Here is a 13,895-nt window from a genome sequence, read left to right on the forward strand (position 1 = left end):
CACGTGTATTCCAATCCGATGCAGGAACTATCCCGGTACAATTGCTCCGTAGAAGAAAGCTAGGAATTCTCTCTACAGAGCTTTACGTATTTTCTCTCTAATGTTACGCTATTTCTCTTCTCCCACAATGGAGAATAAATAACCATTATATATAGACAAAGAGTCATTAGAGTTTCATGATTGTTGGGCTTATGGACTAATTATAATTGTAGCCCAACTATAATTATTTAATCCATATTAATCTAATCTAGCCCATATCCTTTCAAGTATCAATATTCAAATATATACAACTTAGAAATATTTCAATATTGCATTAGTAATTACAAGTCACTTTGCTAATATACTCCCTCTGTCACAATAAATATGAAATGTTTGATTTTCAGTATACGATTTTAAGCCGTGGTTATTTTATGAGTTAATAAAGATAGATGAAAAAGTAGATATGATGTTATTTCCATTCTTGAAAAACGTTTTATTTTTAATGTAACAATCTAAAAAAGAAAAATGTTTCATTTTAATGGGACGGAGAGTATTTATTATTAAAAATGTATAATTTCTAAAATTAGAAAAAGGAAAACTTAATCACAGTTCACTTTGCAAAATCATGGAATACTATGTATGGATAAATACATGGAGATAGGTTTGTGTTAAAATGATAACACCTCTTAAAGTGACACTGTGACACCACGTATCCAGCAATATTATAAACGCTACACAACAATAGTATAAACGCTAGATAGCAATCTATAGATTGCTGTCTAGCATATTGGATATTGCTGGCCGAGAAAATTTACCCTTGAGCATTTTTTTATGATTGCCACATGGCAGCTGATTATTCATCCACGTGTACAAATTATTGGCTATGAATGGTGGCATGATGCTACTTTAAGAGGTGTTGTCATTTTAACGCACCCTATGCAGATATATGTTACATTATTCAAGAGACGATTGCATGTGAATCATCTAAATGTGAATATATATTTGGTTGAAGGCAATATTATTTTACTCATAATATACGTTTATTTTGTAGGAGTATATAATATTTCCGTCTTTGAATAGGACTTCAATTTCTTTTCAATATGAATTTGAAGAAATATTACGAAAAAATGATAAATAAAAGTTTGCGGTATGTAAATATCATACTTATATATTAATTTTAAAGAAAAAATAAATAAAATAAACTAATAGAATATAAAGCATAAGAGTGAACTACGCCAAAAGTCCTTAACGTTTTCAGAAGTCGCGTTTTTCGTGACTATATTGCCCTTTAGCCCTAAAAGGGCATTTCGGTCAGTTCCGTGAACTATCTGACGTTGGCCTGACCTGCATGATGACACTTTTACTGTGCCTGACACAGTCATGGTTGGGTTGGCACTTTTATTCTATTATTACATGCTAATTATATTTATTATTATAACAATAATAATTTATACATGATTCACACTATTCACATTAATTTATATAGCAATAATCAGATTAGCTTTTGATAATCCTATTATAAATAACTAAGTTCATGTCACTAAATTTGCATGATTTGCATGATGGCTGAAAGTGATATTCGTTTTCTTTGTCCTCAATTTTCATTATAATTCCATTCATTTTCTTCTTATATAAAGTTAAATTCATACGACTTATTAGTATACAACATTTTTTGTCATTAGTTATTAAAAATGAATTTGAATTATTAATATTTATAGGAGATAGTGAAATAATGTTTAAATATAGGGATATTAGTCCTTAATATTATGAACTTTATTCAAATTTTGATATATTTTACGAATTTTAAAATTGGTCTAAAATATCACAAACATATTCTATGTAGACAACCGTGAAATGTATATTATATTTTAAACCAAGCTATAAGTTCGTGACAAGTAGGATAAAAAATCACGTAAAAAAATACATTGATTTAGTAGTGCCAAGTAAGATAAAAAAAACTATACGTAAATTGGTCGGATATAGTGATAACATGTAAAAAACAACGAACAAAATATAAAATTTATGATATTTTAAACCAATTTTAAAGTTCCTCAAAAATACCAAAATTTCACCAAAGTTTTTAATTTTAGTACCAATATACCTGAAAAATATTTTTATACTAAAGTTGTTTTTTTTTGTCATGATTACTACAAATGAATTTGTAATAGTCATATTTGTAGGAATGAGAGTAATTGGGTAAAAACTAGAAAATCAACGAGTTATTTATTCCAAATCAAATTCTGCTTATGCCTGAAAATATTAATAATGCAACTTCATTTTAATTATTAATGACAAAAATATTTTATTATTAGATACGTAGTATGTAGTAGTAGTATTTCAGAGAATGAATCGGGTGAGTGGGCCCATGGGGAAATGGTGATTGAATTATGAATAAAGCCAATTATGCGGACAAGGCTAAATGTTGCGTTTCATTTGATATTTCATGCGTTTTAACCACATTGTGTGCTGTGAATTATAACACAGCAGATGATCTGCTCCGACAGGACAGAGGCTGAAAGTTCAATATCGGTCTGCAAGTCTACCCGGTAGGTATGAATAGAGTAGGTGCACGGGTTGGTTGCCATTTGATTAAAATGCCCTTAAATGCATTTTGGCACGAAAAATAAGTACAAATATACTATATGTCATTACGTTTAAGGTTAGGATTGTCTGACGATATTTTTTTTTATCAGGGGCCTGTAACGCAACTTCTGAAAACATTAGAGACTTTTAACGTAGTTCACTCAAAGCATAATAATTACAAATGGACAGAAATCTAAAAAGAGACTCATCTTTATATGCGGATGGAGTAAGCATATTAAAAGCCGTATGATTGACTAATAGTATGAATAAGACAATAGATTAACCAGCAGTTAATATAATTTATTCCCTCCGTCTCACAAAAGATGTCACACTTTCCTTTTTAGTTTGTCCCATAAAAGATGTCATATTTCCCTTTTTGAAAAAAGTTTTCTCTCACATGAATATAAAAATTATATTTTCTCTCTACATTTCACACACAAAACAAAACGTCCTAAAATCCCGTGTCGTCCTACAAATATAATATCTTTTATGGGACAGAGTGAGTAGTATATTAAGTTACTACTACTCTAATTTACAGGCTAAATGATTTTGGAATGGACTTAAAATGCACAAGTAAATATAAACTGACTTGCAGATTCCTGATCAGTGTGAAAGGCGCCTTGAGCAGTGAGCATTTTCTTCTACAAATTTCACTCTTTTTTTTATTATTAAATCTAGAAAGAGTGGGTTTGTAAAGTGTTCTCCATCATTTTTTTTCCAAACTGTCAGTAGCAACTGGTTTGTACACAACATATATTTTCCTTTTATATTTAGGATTCGTTCGCTTCTTGAGAGATGGAATTAGCATATATATTATATGAGCATAATTAAATGAGTAGGGCTCACAACCACCGAAATTATGTCTTGCGTTCGATTCATGTGTTTTGGGCCCAGAATTTGTCCATTATTCATTTTGTGTATAAATAAAAAACAATATATATTCAGGGGCGGAGCCAAGAATTGAACTTAAGAGGGACAAAAATATGCATAAGGAAATAATTTGAAGAATTGAGAAGGGGCATTTAAGAAGGAACTCAAATAAATATTCAAATTTGAAGAACAATTAGTATAGAAGTAAAATTTTGAGCAGGGGAAATTGCCTCACTACAAGTAGTCTATGTAGATCCGCCCCTGTATATATTACCTAATGACTTTTCTACCCTTAGCATAATTTCAAAACAATATTGACTCCCCCTCTCCTCAATTTATCGGCGGCAGTTTGGGCAAATTCAGCAGAATTCAAATTGACGACTTCGTGAGTGCAGTTTACCCCACCATTCAATCAATAGTAGCTGCATTAGGAGGTAAATACTCTTCGTCATCATGTTTATTCATACTTGTTCCGTGGATCGATTTTTTCCAACTAGTTGGTTATATATATTTGGTCTAGCTTTGTTCACTCTGGTGTGTGTTCGGGCCTTAAATCTTCAAATCGACCTTGCAAGCTGCAATATGGATAGTTATTACAATGATGTTTTTGATGTGAAGCGATTTGTGTTGTATGTTTGTTGTAGATATTATGGCGGAGGGTTCAAGGGGACATGTTGTTCGCTCAACCGGAAATCCCTCTGAAGGTTAGTTGCTCGTATAATCTAGAGATACTTGGTTTCAAGGATTTGTATCTGAGAGTTTGACAGGAACATTGTTGTGTTATGGTTGATTTGTAACTTCGGGGTCAGGTACCCCCTTGACTTCTCAACGGAAATTTCGTAAAGGCGACCGATCTCGTAGGATTTGGACGGTTCAAGAGAAAGAAATCCTTGCTGCATGTTTGCTGGATCTGGTCTCTACGGGATGGAAATCTGACAATGGCTTCAGGACTGGGTATTTAGGAAAGATCGAGGATGCTATTCGGAAGGAATTCCCAAACACGGACATCAAAGGCACTCCTCATGTAAATTCAAAACTCACTGCTTGGAAGAAGAGCTACCAAAGCCTGTGAGGTATACTTGGACGGAGTGGCGTGGGATTCAATTCTGATGGAGAATACCGGATTGAATGTGATGATGATCAATGGGAAGCAATCGTAATGGTAAGGATTACTACTGTTTTAAGTATTCATTCGTTGGAAAATTTCAAAGACTAATTGTCACTGCTTGAATCTATTGATGTAGGCCGATAAGGACGCCAAGTTTATGCGCCATAAGTCTTGGCCGTTATGGACAACGTGGAAGATGATATTCGGTAAGGATCGTGCGAGTGGTGGCGGGGCTGAGCAGATAAATGATGCGGCTGAGATCCTACGGAGCCAACCAGGCACACACAGTGAGGTTAATGAAAATGACTACCATCCAAGCCTCAACGACATTGAAGCAGATAAGTTCGTACCTTCATCTAATCCGACGGGCAATCAGGACATTAGCGAGGGAAACAGTATCAGAAAACAAACATCAACTAACAAGTCTAACTCTAGCAAGAAGCGCAAACTCGAAGGTTCAGATACTGCACTCATGGAGTTTCTAGCTAATCTGCACTCTGAGACAAACTCTCGCTTGGAGGTGATCTCGAGGCGGATCGGATACGAGTTTGATCTGGGACAGGCTAGACAAGATGTGTTTGCTAAGATGTGCGACGTCGACGGTCTAACTCTCGACCAAAGGTACGAGCTTTGTAACATTCTAGGTGACAAGCCGCAACGAATGGAGATCTTTATGGGAATGCAGAAGACCGCTCGTCTTGGATACCTGCTGAAACTAATAGAGGACAAACAGAAGGGGGCTTGATTGTGTGAAAATCAGCGTGTTTTCATGGTGTTGGTGTTTAATTAGGCGTATATCTATGATGCATATTTTGGGTTTTTTGCTAGCTTCTTATCGGGTATTAATCTTAGTTGAACTTAGGCGGCGGTTTGGTTGTCATTTTGATGTTATGCTGAGTTGTGGGTGCAGCCAATCTATGTAAAATTAACCTACTGTGTTTATATGTACATTATGGTATTTCATTCTGGTGCATTGATGTAGATCTAAGATGCATATTGATGATGATAGTAACTCTTGTATTCATTAAGATTATCGATAAATAGAACCAAGATGGAGCCTCACGAGAAGGCTTTATGATATACAAAATACTTTATAGCACTATTACCAAACTTTACATAGCTACACACCAAGATAACACTAATCCTGATGTAGACCAAACTTAAAACATCACAGAACCAAACGAGCATACAACCGAACAAACTACCACTAAACGAGCAAAACCATGCTAAGCCTCCCCAACTATAACCTGAGACTTGCTACTACACAATACAAAATATATATCCCATAATGTTTTCCCCAAAATGATCAGCTTAAATAGCTATATTAGAGTACCAAAAAACAGGGGATACCCACGCTCATATTAGGCCCACTAAAATGGTGGTCGCCTAAAGTTGTGCGGCCACCATTTTTTAGGAGAATTGGACGCAACTGAACTCGTGTTTGGTGAGCGAGTTGAAGGGCAAAATTTGTCTTGGTCTCTGATAAGTCGTATTCTAGGCCTTGGTTACAAGTCAGTATGATGTGCATATTTGAACTTTATCTGCAAAACAAGTTGCTTAAGCGTGCAGGTTGAGTGTTCTAACCAGTAGGGAAGCTTCGGAATAACTCAAGTGAAAAGGGTGTCAGGATGTTGCTATCCTGATCAGTATACATGCTAAAACGGTTCGAGATGGAGAAGACGGATAGCTGAGGCTGATTACCCATAATTAAGGGCAAAGGAGTCATCTTGCAATAAGGATTTACCCTAAAATCAAGGGTAAGCCTCCCTATAAAAGAAACCCACTTGGAGAGAAAAAGGGATATCTATTTTCACCATCATCACTTTTAGGTATATTTCTCTCGGTAGTTCAGTTCTTCAGCCCAGTCCAGTTTCTCATTCCTCAACACAACCATGATTACCTGAGTTCCAGAAGCTCCGGGAGTTTCAGTCATCCTCGTTCCAGCCAGCAAGATCATAGTTTAGGAGTTCCATCGCCCGGAGTGGTAAACACTTTTATTTCGCTTTCGTAGTTTAAATTTCTTGTTTTTCTTCACGATGGATCTGTGTTGCTTTTGATTTTCACGACTTAGAGCTAATTTGTTTGCAGATCCGAACTTGTTTTATGCTATGAAATTGTTTTCTGTTCAGTTTACCTCGCTGATCTCTTTTCCTTCTGCCTAGTTAGCTTAGATCTAGAGTTTCTGGTTGTTTTAAGTGTTAAATCGGTTGTTGCTGCTTTCGTCGTAATTTTCTCTGAGTTAGTACAATCGGGAAATGTTTGATTGTGAAGTAAATCGTTGCATGCAAAGTCTAGTTTGAGTTTCGATTCGTTTTCATGTTGACCGGTATGCGGAGTTACAGTGTTGGTGTTTGATTTCAGATTTGGAATTTTTATTTGTGGATCTGTGTTCGTGAGTTGTTATTCTGTGTTTTACGTGGCTTATCTGGAGTTGTCATTTAATTTTGATCAAGTGTGTTGAAGAAGATGATGTCCATGTCAATAGTTGGGGACCACTTTTACTTTTTAGATGTTTTTTGCCTTTAGTCCTTCACTTTTAGTTTGTACTCTGCAGATCTGTCAGCCTAGTCACACAATTCCCACTACCTTCGGATATTCCGTTTGGCCCAAAATAGAAACCCAGTACTTCTCGAATATATTCTGTTACACCAGGATTACCCATTTCCACGTACACAGCTGCATCTCTACACTTCTCCCCCATTCTAGTCAGTAGGATACTACTTTTAAATTCTTGCCTAGGTAGAGACTCAACCCGAGAGTGGTAGCTAACCAAACCCTCCAGAATATCACCGCAATAGTTTTAGCGCACCATCTCTATGGGATTCGACCCCTACCTTCACTATACTACCTAGTAGAAGAGGGTTGAGGATTCTTTGAAAGCAGGTTCTAGGCTAGCGGGGATTCTTATACTGATCAGTAGGATAGATCCTTGCTTGAGCGACACCTACGCAAACCTGAGATCTTTCAAATGGCGCCGTTGCCGGGGAATGGATGTCGTTATTTGAAGCTATTGTGTGTGATACTTTGGCGTATATATTGTGCATAACGTTTTCCTTTTCTTTTTATTTCAGTATATGAGAAGCAGCTCGGCTCCTGACCAGTGGAGGCCGAAGATACTTCAGCGAGGATCTATACTCGTAACCACTCGATCCGGTTTGTCGACGGCTCTGTCTGACTTAGGTTCGAGTAGCGACGAGGAGGAATACACCATAGAAGGACCAATACCAGAAGAGATACCACTGTTGAAAGGCAACCCATGGGAGATGGCTGCCAACGAAGATGATGATCCAGAGATCGGTACCCTGAACGCGCATACCGAGGGAGAACCACCGCAAGCCATTGTAGTCACCCCGGGGCAGACTGTCTGTGATGTGAAGCCCCATGTTATCGCAATTCTGCCTACATATTGCGGAAAGAGCTATGAAGGACCTTACGAGTTCTGCATGAGTTTTGTAAGATTTGTAGGGCGCAAAGGAGGCCAGCAGGGGCGACCGAAGATGACTATAGATTGAAGGCTTTGCCGTTTGTCCTAAAAGGGGAAGCCAACACTTGGTTCATGCGTCTGCCACCCAACTCCATTGAGAGTTGGGCCGATTTCAAGTCAGCATTCTTAGGTGAGTTTTTCCCATCGTCGAAGACAAGTGCGCTGAAGAGAGAGATAACTAATGTGAAGCAAGGGTACGATGAGCCTTTGAGTGATTACTGGGCGAAATATATGAGCCTCTTGGATGCGTGCTCCAACCATCGCATGGCGGATATTGAAGTACACCATGTCTTTTATGAAGGGATGAACAAAGCAACCAAGGATCTAGCGAATTCCTCGTCAGGAGGAAGCTTCACGCAGCTAAGGGTCAGCGAAGCTAAAAGGGTCCTAGGGAAACTGTTGAGCGCAAAAAAGGAGTATGACAATTCCAGAGATGGTTACAGCAGAGAAAGGATTGCCAGCGCCTTGTCTACTGACCAGGAGCAGAAGATAGAACAGAAGATGGATTTGAAGATGGACGAATTGAAGAAGACGCTCTTGAGCGCAATCGAGAAAAATGCGCCACCAACTTCCCCAGCTGGAAACTACAAGGGTGCAGAACAAGGGAACCAAGGGCCGAGCTATGATCAGCCCAATGACTTCGTGAATATGGAGCAAGTCAACGCTGCTGGGTATTACAATTCTAGTGGGCATTGGATCCAAGGGAGACAACGGGATGCACCATGGATGGATCATCGAAATTTTCGATGGGGAGATGGGAGCCAAAATCAAAACCAAGGTCAAGGTCAGAACCAATACAACCCCCACCCGAACTAGAATTTCAACTGTGGCCCGGAAAATCCAAACAACCAGTTCAACTGGTCAGGAAGGAACCAACAACTCCACAGTCAACAACCTCAAAACCAACACCCACAAAACCCAAACCCTGTTTATGTACCACCCCACCAGAGGAACTTTCAAAATTATCAGAGTCAACCTAACCAAGGACCACCACCTCAGCAAAACCCAACCCAGTTCCTAAACCAGAACCAGAACCAATATCATACTGACTAGTACAACCCTCCTGGCCAGTATAACCAATACCCACCTAACCCGAACCAGCAAAATTTCCAAAATTTCCAGCCCAACCAAAATTCCCAGTATAACCAGCACCAAGGGCCGAATCAATCCCAATATCCTAGCAGGTCAAGGAGATCTATGGAGGACATGATGGGAGAATTGCTCGCATCGCAGCAAGGTATCAAGGGTGAGTTACAATCCCATAATGAAGTAGTGCAAGGGATGCAGAGTGCCCAGAAGGAGCATAAGGCGAACATGGATATGATGAATAGGCAGTTGGCCCAACTGGCCAGTTCGATGGGTGAAATGAAAGGAAACTCAGGGAAACTCCCGTCCACAGTCCATGTGCCTGAAAAGGCGAATGTGAGCAAAGTCACACTACGATCCGGTACTACCTATGAAGGACCCCAGCCAAAGAAGTCTAGTGGAGAACCAAGTGGAGCAACATTATTGGGGGACGTTGTCTCGGAAGAAGAGCTACGCAGACCTCTACCCCAGATGCAGGACCCATTTTTCTTGGGAGAAACACCATGTGGAAAATGCGAGCCTGAGAACGTACTGGTCAAGAAGGAAACCCATCAAGAGGTAGAATCCAGAACGAAGGAAACTCAGACCCAGAATCTGCCCAAGGAAGGTCCCAAGAAGGTTGCTGAGGGACCGGTAGAGGAGAGAAAGGGGGAAAAACCATTCCCTTACCGTTTCGTAACTAAGAGGAAGAAGGAAAACCCAGTGGATTACTTGTCAATTTTCGGGAAGCTGGATGTTACCATACCATTCCTCCAAGCAGTGAAGATACCCCCACTTGGGAAATTTATTAAGGAGTTCATAGCCGGGAAAGCCCAGGAGGATGGAAAAATTATGGTAGAAGGGATCGCATCAGCAATAGTGCAGGAGAAGCTACCGCCCAAGAGGGCCGATCCAGGTATGTTCACCCTGCCTATAACTATAGGAGATGTGAAAGTCGAGCATGCAATGTGTGATCTTGGAGCTTCTATTAATGGCATGCCTTTGTCGATCTATAACCAATTGAAGGGGGTTAGATTGTCGAGTACTAGGGTGTTGATCCAACTGGCTGATAGGTCATGCATAAGTCCTGAGGGTGTTTTAGAGAATGTGTTGGTCAGAGTGCATGAGTTTACCTACCCTGCTGACTTTTATGTGATCAAAATGAGTGAGTCCGAGGCTAGGGAATCTAGTGGAATATTGTTAGGTAGGCAATTTTTTAGAACGGCCAAGACGATAGTAGACATGGCTGAGGGAACAATTTGCATTGATTTTCATGGGGAGAAGTTTACTTTTGATATTAATAAGGCCATGAAAAAGCCTATCGATTCTGAAAATTTATTCTATGTTGATGTGATTGACCCCTTAGTCTAAGATTTTCTTGAGACCGAACTATTGCAGGAAAAGCTCCAAGCTTTAGATGTCTATGAGCAAGCTGACGTAGAAGCCGCTGCATGGTGTGATCTGATCAGTAGCCAAGGGCTGACTGATGAAGAGATATAAGGAGCAATTAAGGACTTCTGCCAGAAATCAGAGTTCGTTGGAGCCGCAGGGGCTCAGCTACCAGTCAGTATAGTGGAATCTCCAGAGGGAGAATTAGAGAAAGGATGAGAGGCTGAGAAAAACCCTCTACCTGAAGACACACTTCCACCCCAAGTTGAGCTGAAGAAATTGCCATCGAATTTGAAGTATGCCTTCCTCGGAGAGGAGAACTCACATCCAGTGATCATCAGCAGCAGCCTTACGAAGGAACAAGAGGCTAGGCTACTGACCGTGCTGAGCAAGAACAAAAAGGCGATTGGATGGAGTCTCACAGATTAAGTTGGAATTAGCCCCGACGTCTGCATGCACCACATTAGGTTGGAGGAAGGAGCAAAGGCACATCGAGATGCTCAAAGGAAGGTAAACCCTAACATGCGAGAAGAGATATTGAAGGAAATCTTGAAGTTGTTGTCGCTAGGGATTATCTATTCAGTGCCGGACAGCGAGTGGGTCAGCCCCATTCACATGGTTCCAAAGAAATCAGGGATCCAAGTCGTGAAGAATGAGAAGAATGAGCTAATACCAACGAGGCTAGTCACGGGTTGGCGAATGTGCATCGATTACCGTAAGCTGAACAATGCGACCAGGAAGGACCATTTTCCCTTTCCTTTCATCGACCAAATGTTGGAGAGATTAGCTGGGAAGAAGTACTTCTGTTTTCTAGATGGGTACAACGGTTACTTCCAAATTTACGTGGATCCTGAAGACCAGGATAAGACCACCTTCACTTGCCCATTCGGAACCTATGCATACCGACGCATGCCTTTCGGTCTATGCAATGTTCCAGGTACGTTTCAACGATGTATGATGAGCATATTTTCCGATTTGATTGAAGACTGCATAGAGATATTCATGGATGACTTCACGGTCTATAGTTCTAGAAAGGTGTCAAGCAAAAAGTCTGGTGTTGAATTTTGAGAAGTGTCATTTTATGGTCTCGAAGGGATTGTTCTGGGACACGTGGTTTCAGAGAGGGGAATCCAGGTGGATCGAGCTAAGGTGGATGTTATATCCAAATTACCGTTCCCTACTGATCAGAAGGGGATAAGGGATTTTCTGGGGCACGCCGGATTTTATCGAAGATTTATCAAGGATTTCTCCAAGATTGCCCAACCCCTTACCCGACTCCTTCAGCATGAAGTAGAGTTTGTTTTTGATGAGCAATGCAAGGCTGCGTTCAACCTTCTCAAGGAAAAGCTGATATCCGCACCTATCATACGGGCTCCTGACTGGGACTATCCTTTCGAAGTGATGTGCAACGCCAGCGATTAAGCAGTGGGAGCCGTACTGGGACAGAAGATCGATGGGAAGAGGTATGTAATTTTTTATGCATCTAAGACTCTGAATCAAGCTCAGCGGAATTATGATACCACTGAGAAAGAGATGCTGGCAGTGGTGTATTCTTTCGAGAAGTTCCGGCTATACTTGTTGGGATCCAAGGTCATCGTTTATACTGACCATGCAGCGATTAAGTATCTGATTGCCAAGAAGGAATCCAAACCCCGCTTGATCAGATGGGTCCTTTTGTTACAAGAATTCGATTGGGACGTGGAAGATAAGAAGGGAGTCGAGAACAAGGTGGCGGACCATTTGAGTAGAATAGTGCAAGAGGGAAACAACGAAGAAGTGTACGACAAGTTTCCAGAAGAGCATTTATGTGAGGTAAATTTTGAGGCCAGGAAGATTGACTGGGAAGAAGTGATGAAGCTTACTGGCCAGTACAATACTGAAAAAGGAAAAGAAAAGGTAGGGCAAGAGCCGTGGTATGCAGACCTGGCCAACTACCTAGTGACTGGAGAACTTCCAGAGGTGCCAAGTATTACCAAGGCCCAGAGAATGAAAATCAAGAGTGAGGCAAAATACTACTTTTGGGACGACCCCTATCTGTGGAGAGTAGGGTCCGATCAAGTGATAAGGAGGTGCGTTCCTGACTTGGAGCAAGGGGACGTTGTGACACATTGCCACTCTTTGGCATGTGGAGGACACTTCGGTCCTAAGAAGATGGCAAGGAAGATTCTGGACAGCGGCTTTTATTGGCCAACGCTCAACAAGGATGCGTACGAGTTCTGCAGAACTTGTGAGCGCTGTCAACTGACCGGAGGAATATCTGCCCGGGATGAAATGCCGCAGGTACCCGTCATTATTTGTGAGCTGTTCGACATATGGGGAATGGATTTCATGGGTCCGTTTCCTTCGTCCTATGGCAATTTGTACATTTTAGTTGTAGTGGATTACGTCTCCAAATGGGTGGAGGCCAAGGCCACAAGCACGTGTGAAGCAAGGGAGGTGGCCAAGTTCCTAAAGAGTCATATCTTCAGCCGGTTCGGAGTACCAAGAGCGATCATATCGGACCAAGGTACACATTTCTGTAATTGCACAATTGAAGCATTAATGAAAAAATACGGCGTACACCACAGACTATCAAGCCCCTACCATCCACAAGCTAACGGTCAAGCGGAGATTTCTAACCGCGAGATAAAGAAGATCTTGGAGAAGACTGTAAATCCTTCTAGGAAGGATTGGAGTGCAAGGGTAGATGATGCTCTATGGGCATATTGTACAGCCTACAAGACTCCCATAGGAATGTCCCCATACCAGATCGTTTTTGGGAAGATGTGCCATTTACCGGTTGGAATTGAACACCGGGCATACTGGGCAGTACAGAAAGTGAATATGGATGCTACAGCCTGTGAAGAAGAAAGGAAGCTGCAGCTGCAGGAGCTTGAGGAACTTAGATTGGAGTCGTTTGATTCAGCTATGTGGTACAAGGAGCGAACCAAATTGTGGCACGACCGGAATCTGAGGACCAAGGATCTCCATGTTGGGCAGAAAGTACTACTCTTCCAGTCGAAGCTGAAGCTCATGCCTGGGAAGCTCAAGTCGAAATGGACAGGGCCTTATGTCATCACCTCACTCCGTTCCAATGGAGCAGTGGAAATTTTAGGGAGTTTTCCTAACTCTGAACCTTTCATAGTAAACGGACATAGGCTAAAAATATTTAGGGAGAATAGTGAGGTGGGTGTAGTGGATGAAATTCCACTGCAACCACTTACTATGGTTGTCTACTGATCAGTAAGATAGGAATTTGGAGTTCCACGTGGCTAGTTTCTTTTTGAAAATAGTTTGCATATACTGGCCAAGTAGAATTCCAAATTGCCTAAGGAAGATGTAAATATTGTAAATACGTAGTTAATCTCTGCATGCAAGATAATTTCTAAAAATCCAAAAAAAATTTCGGTCCTTAATTTTAATTTGGAGTACGTATTG

General features: G+C 40.6%; 1 protein-coding gene across 1 annotated transcript; it reads left to right on the plus strand.

The window, feature by feature from the left end:
* The first annotated feature begins 3,682 nt into the window (after positions 1-3,682).
* On the plus strand, positions 3,683-5,503 carry LOC121783826. Its single transcript, XM_042182002.1, has 4 exons — positions 3,683-3,866; positions 4,077-4,136; positions 4,242-4,594; positions 4,677-5,503. The coding sequence occupies exons 3-4, from the start codon at positions 4,592-4,594 to the stop codon at positions 5,283-5,285; spliced, it is 612 nt and encodes a 203-aa protein (XP_042037936.1). The 5' UTR covers positions 3,683-3,866; positions 4,077-4,136; positions 4,242-4,591; the 3' UTR covers positions 5,286-5,503.
* The last annotated feature ends 8,392 nt before the right edge of the window (positions 5,504-13,895 follow it).

The sequence above is a fragment of the Salvia splendens genome, chromosome 21, assembly GCF_004379255.2.
Source record: "Salvia splendens isolate huo1 chromosome 21, SspV2, whole genome shotgun sequence".
Classification (NCBI taxonomy): Eukaryota; Viridiplantae; Streptophyta; class Magnoliopsida; order Lamiales; family Lamiaceae; genus Salvia; species Salvia splendens.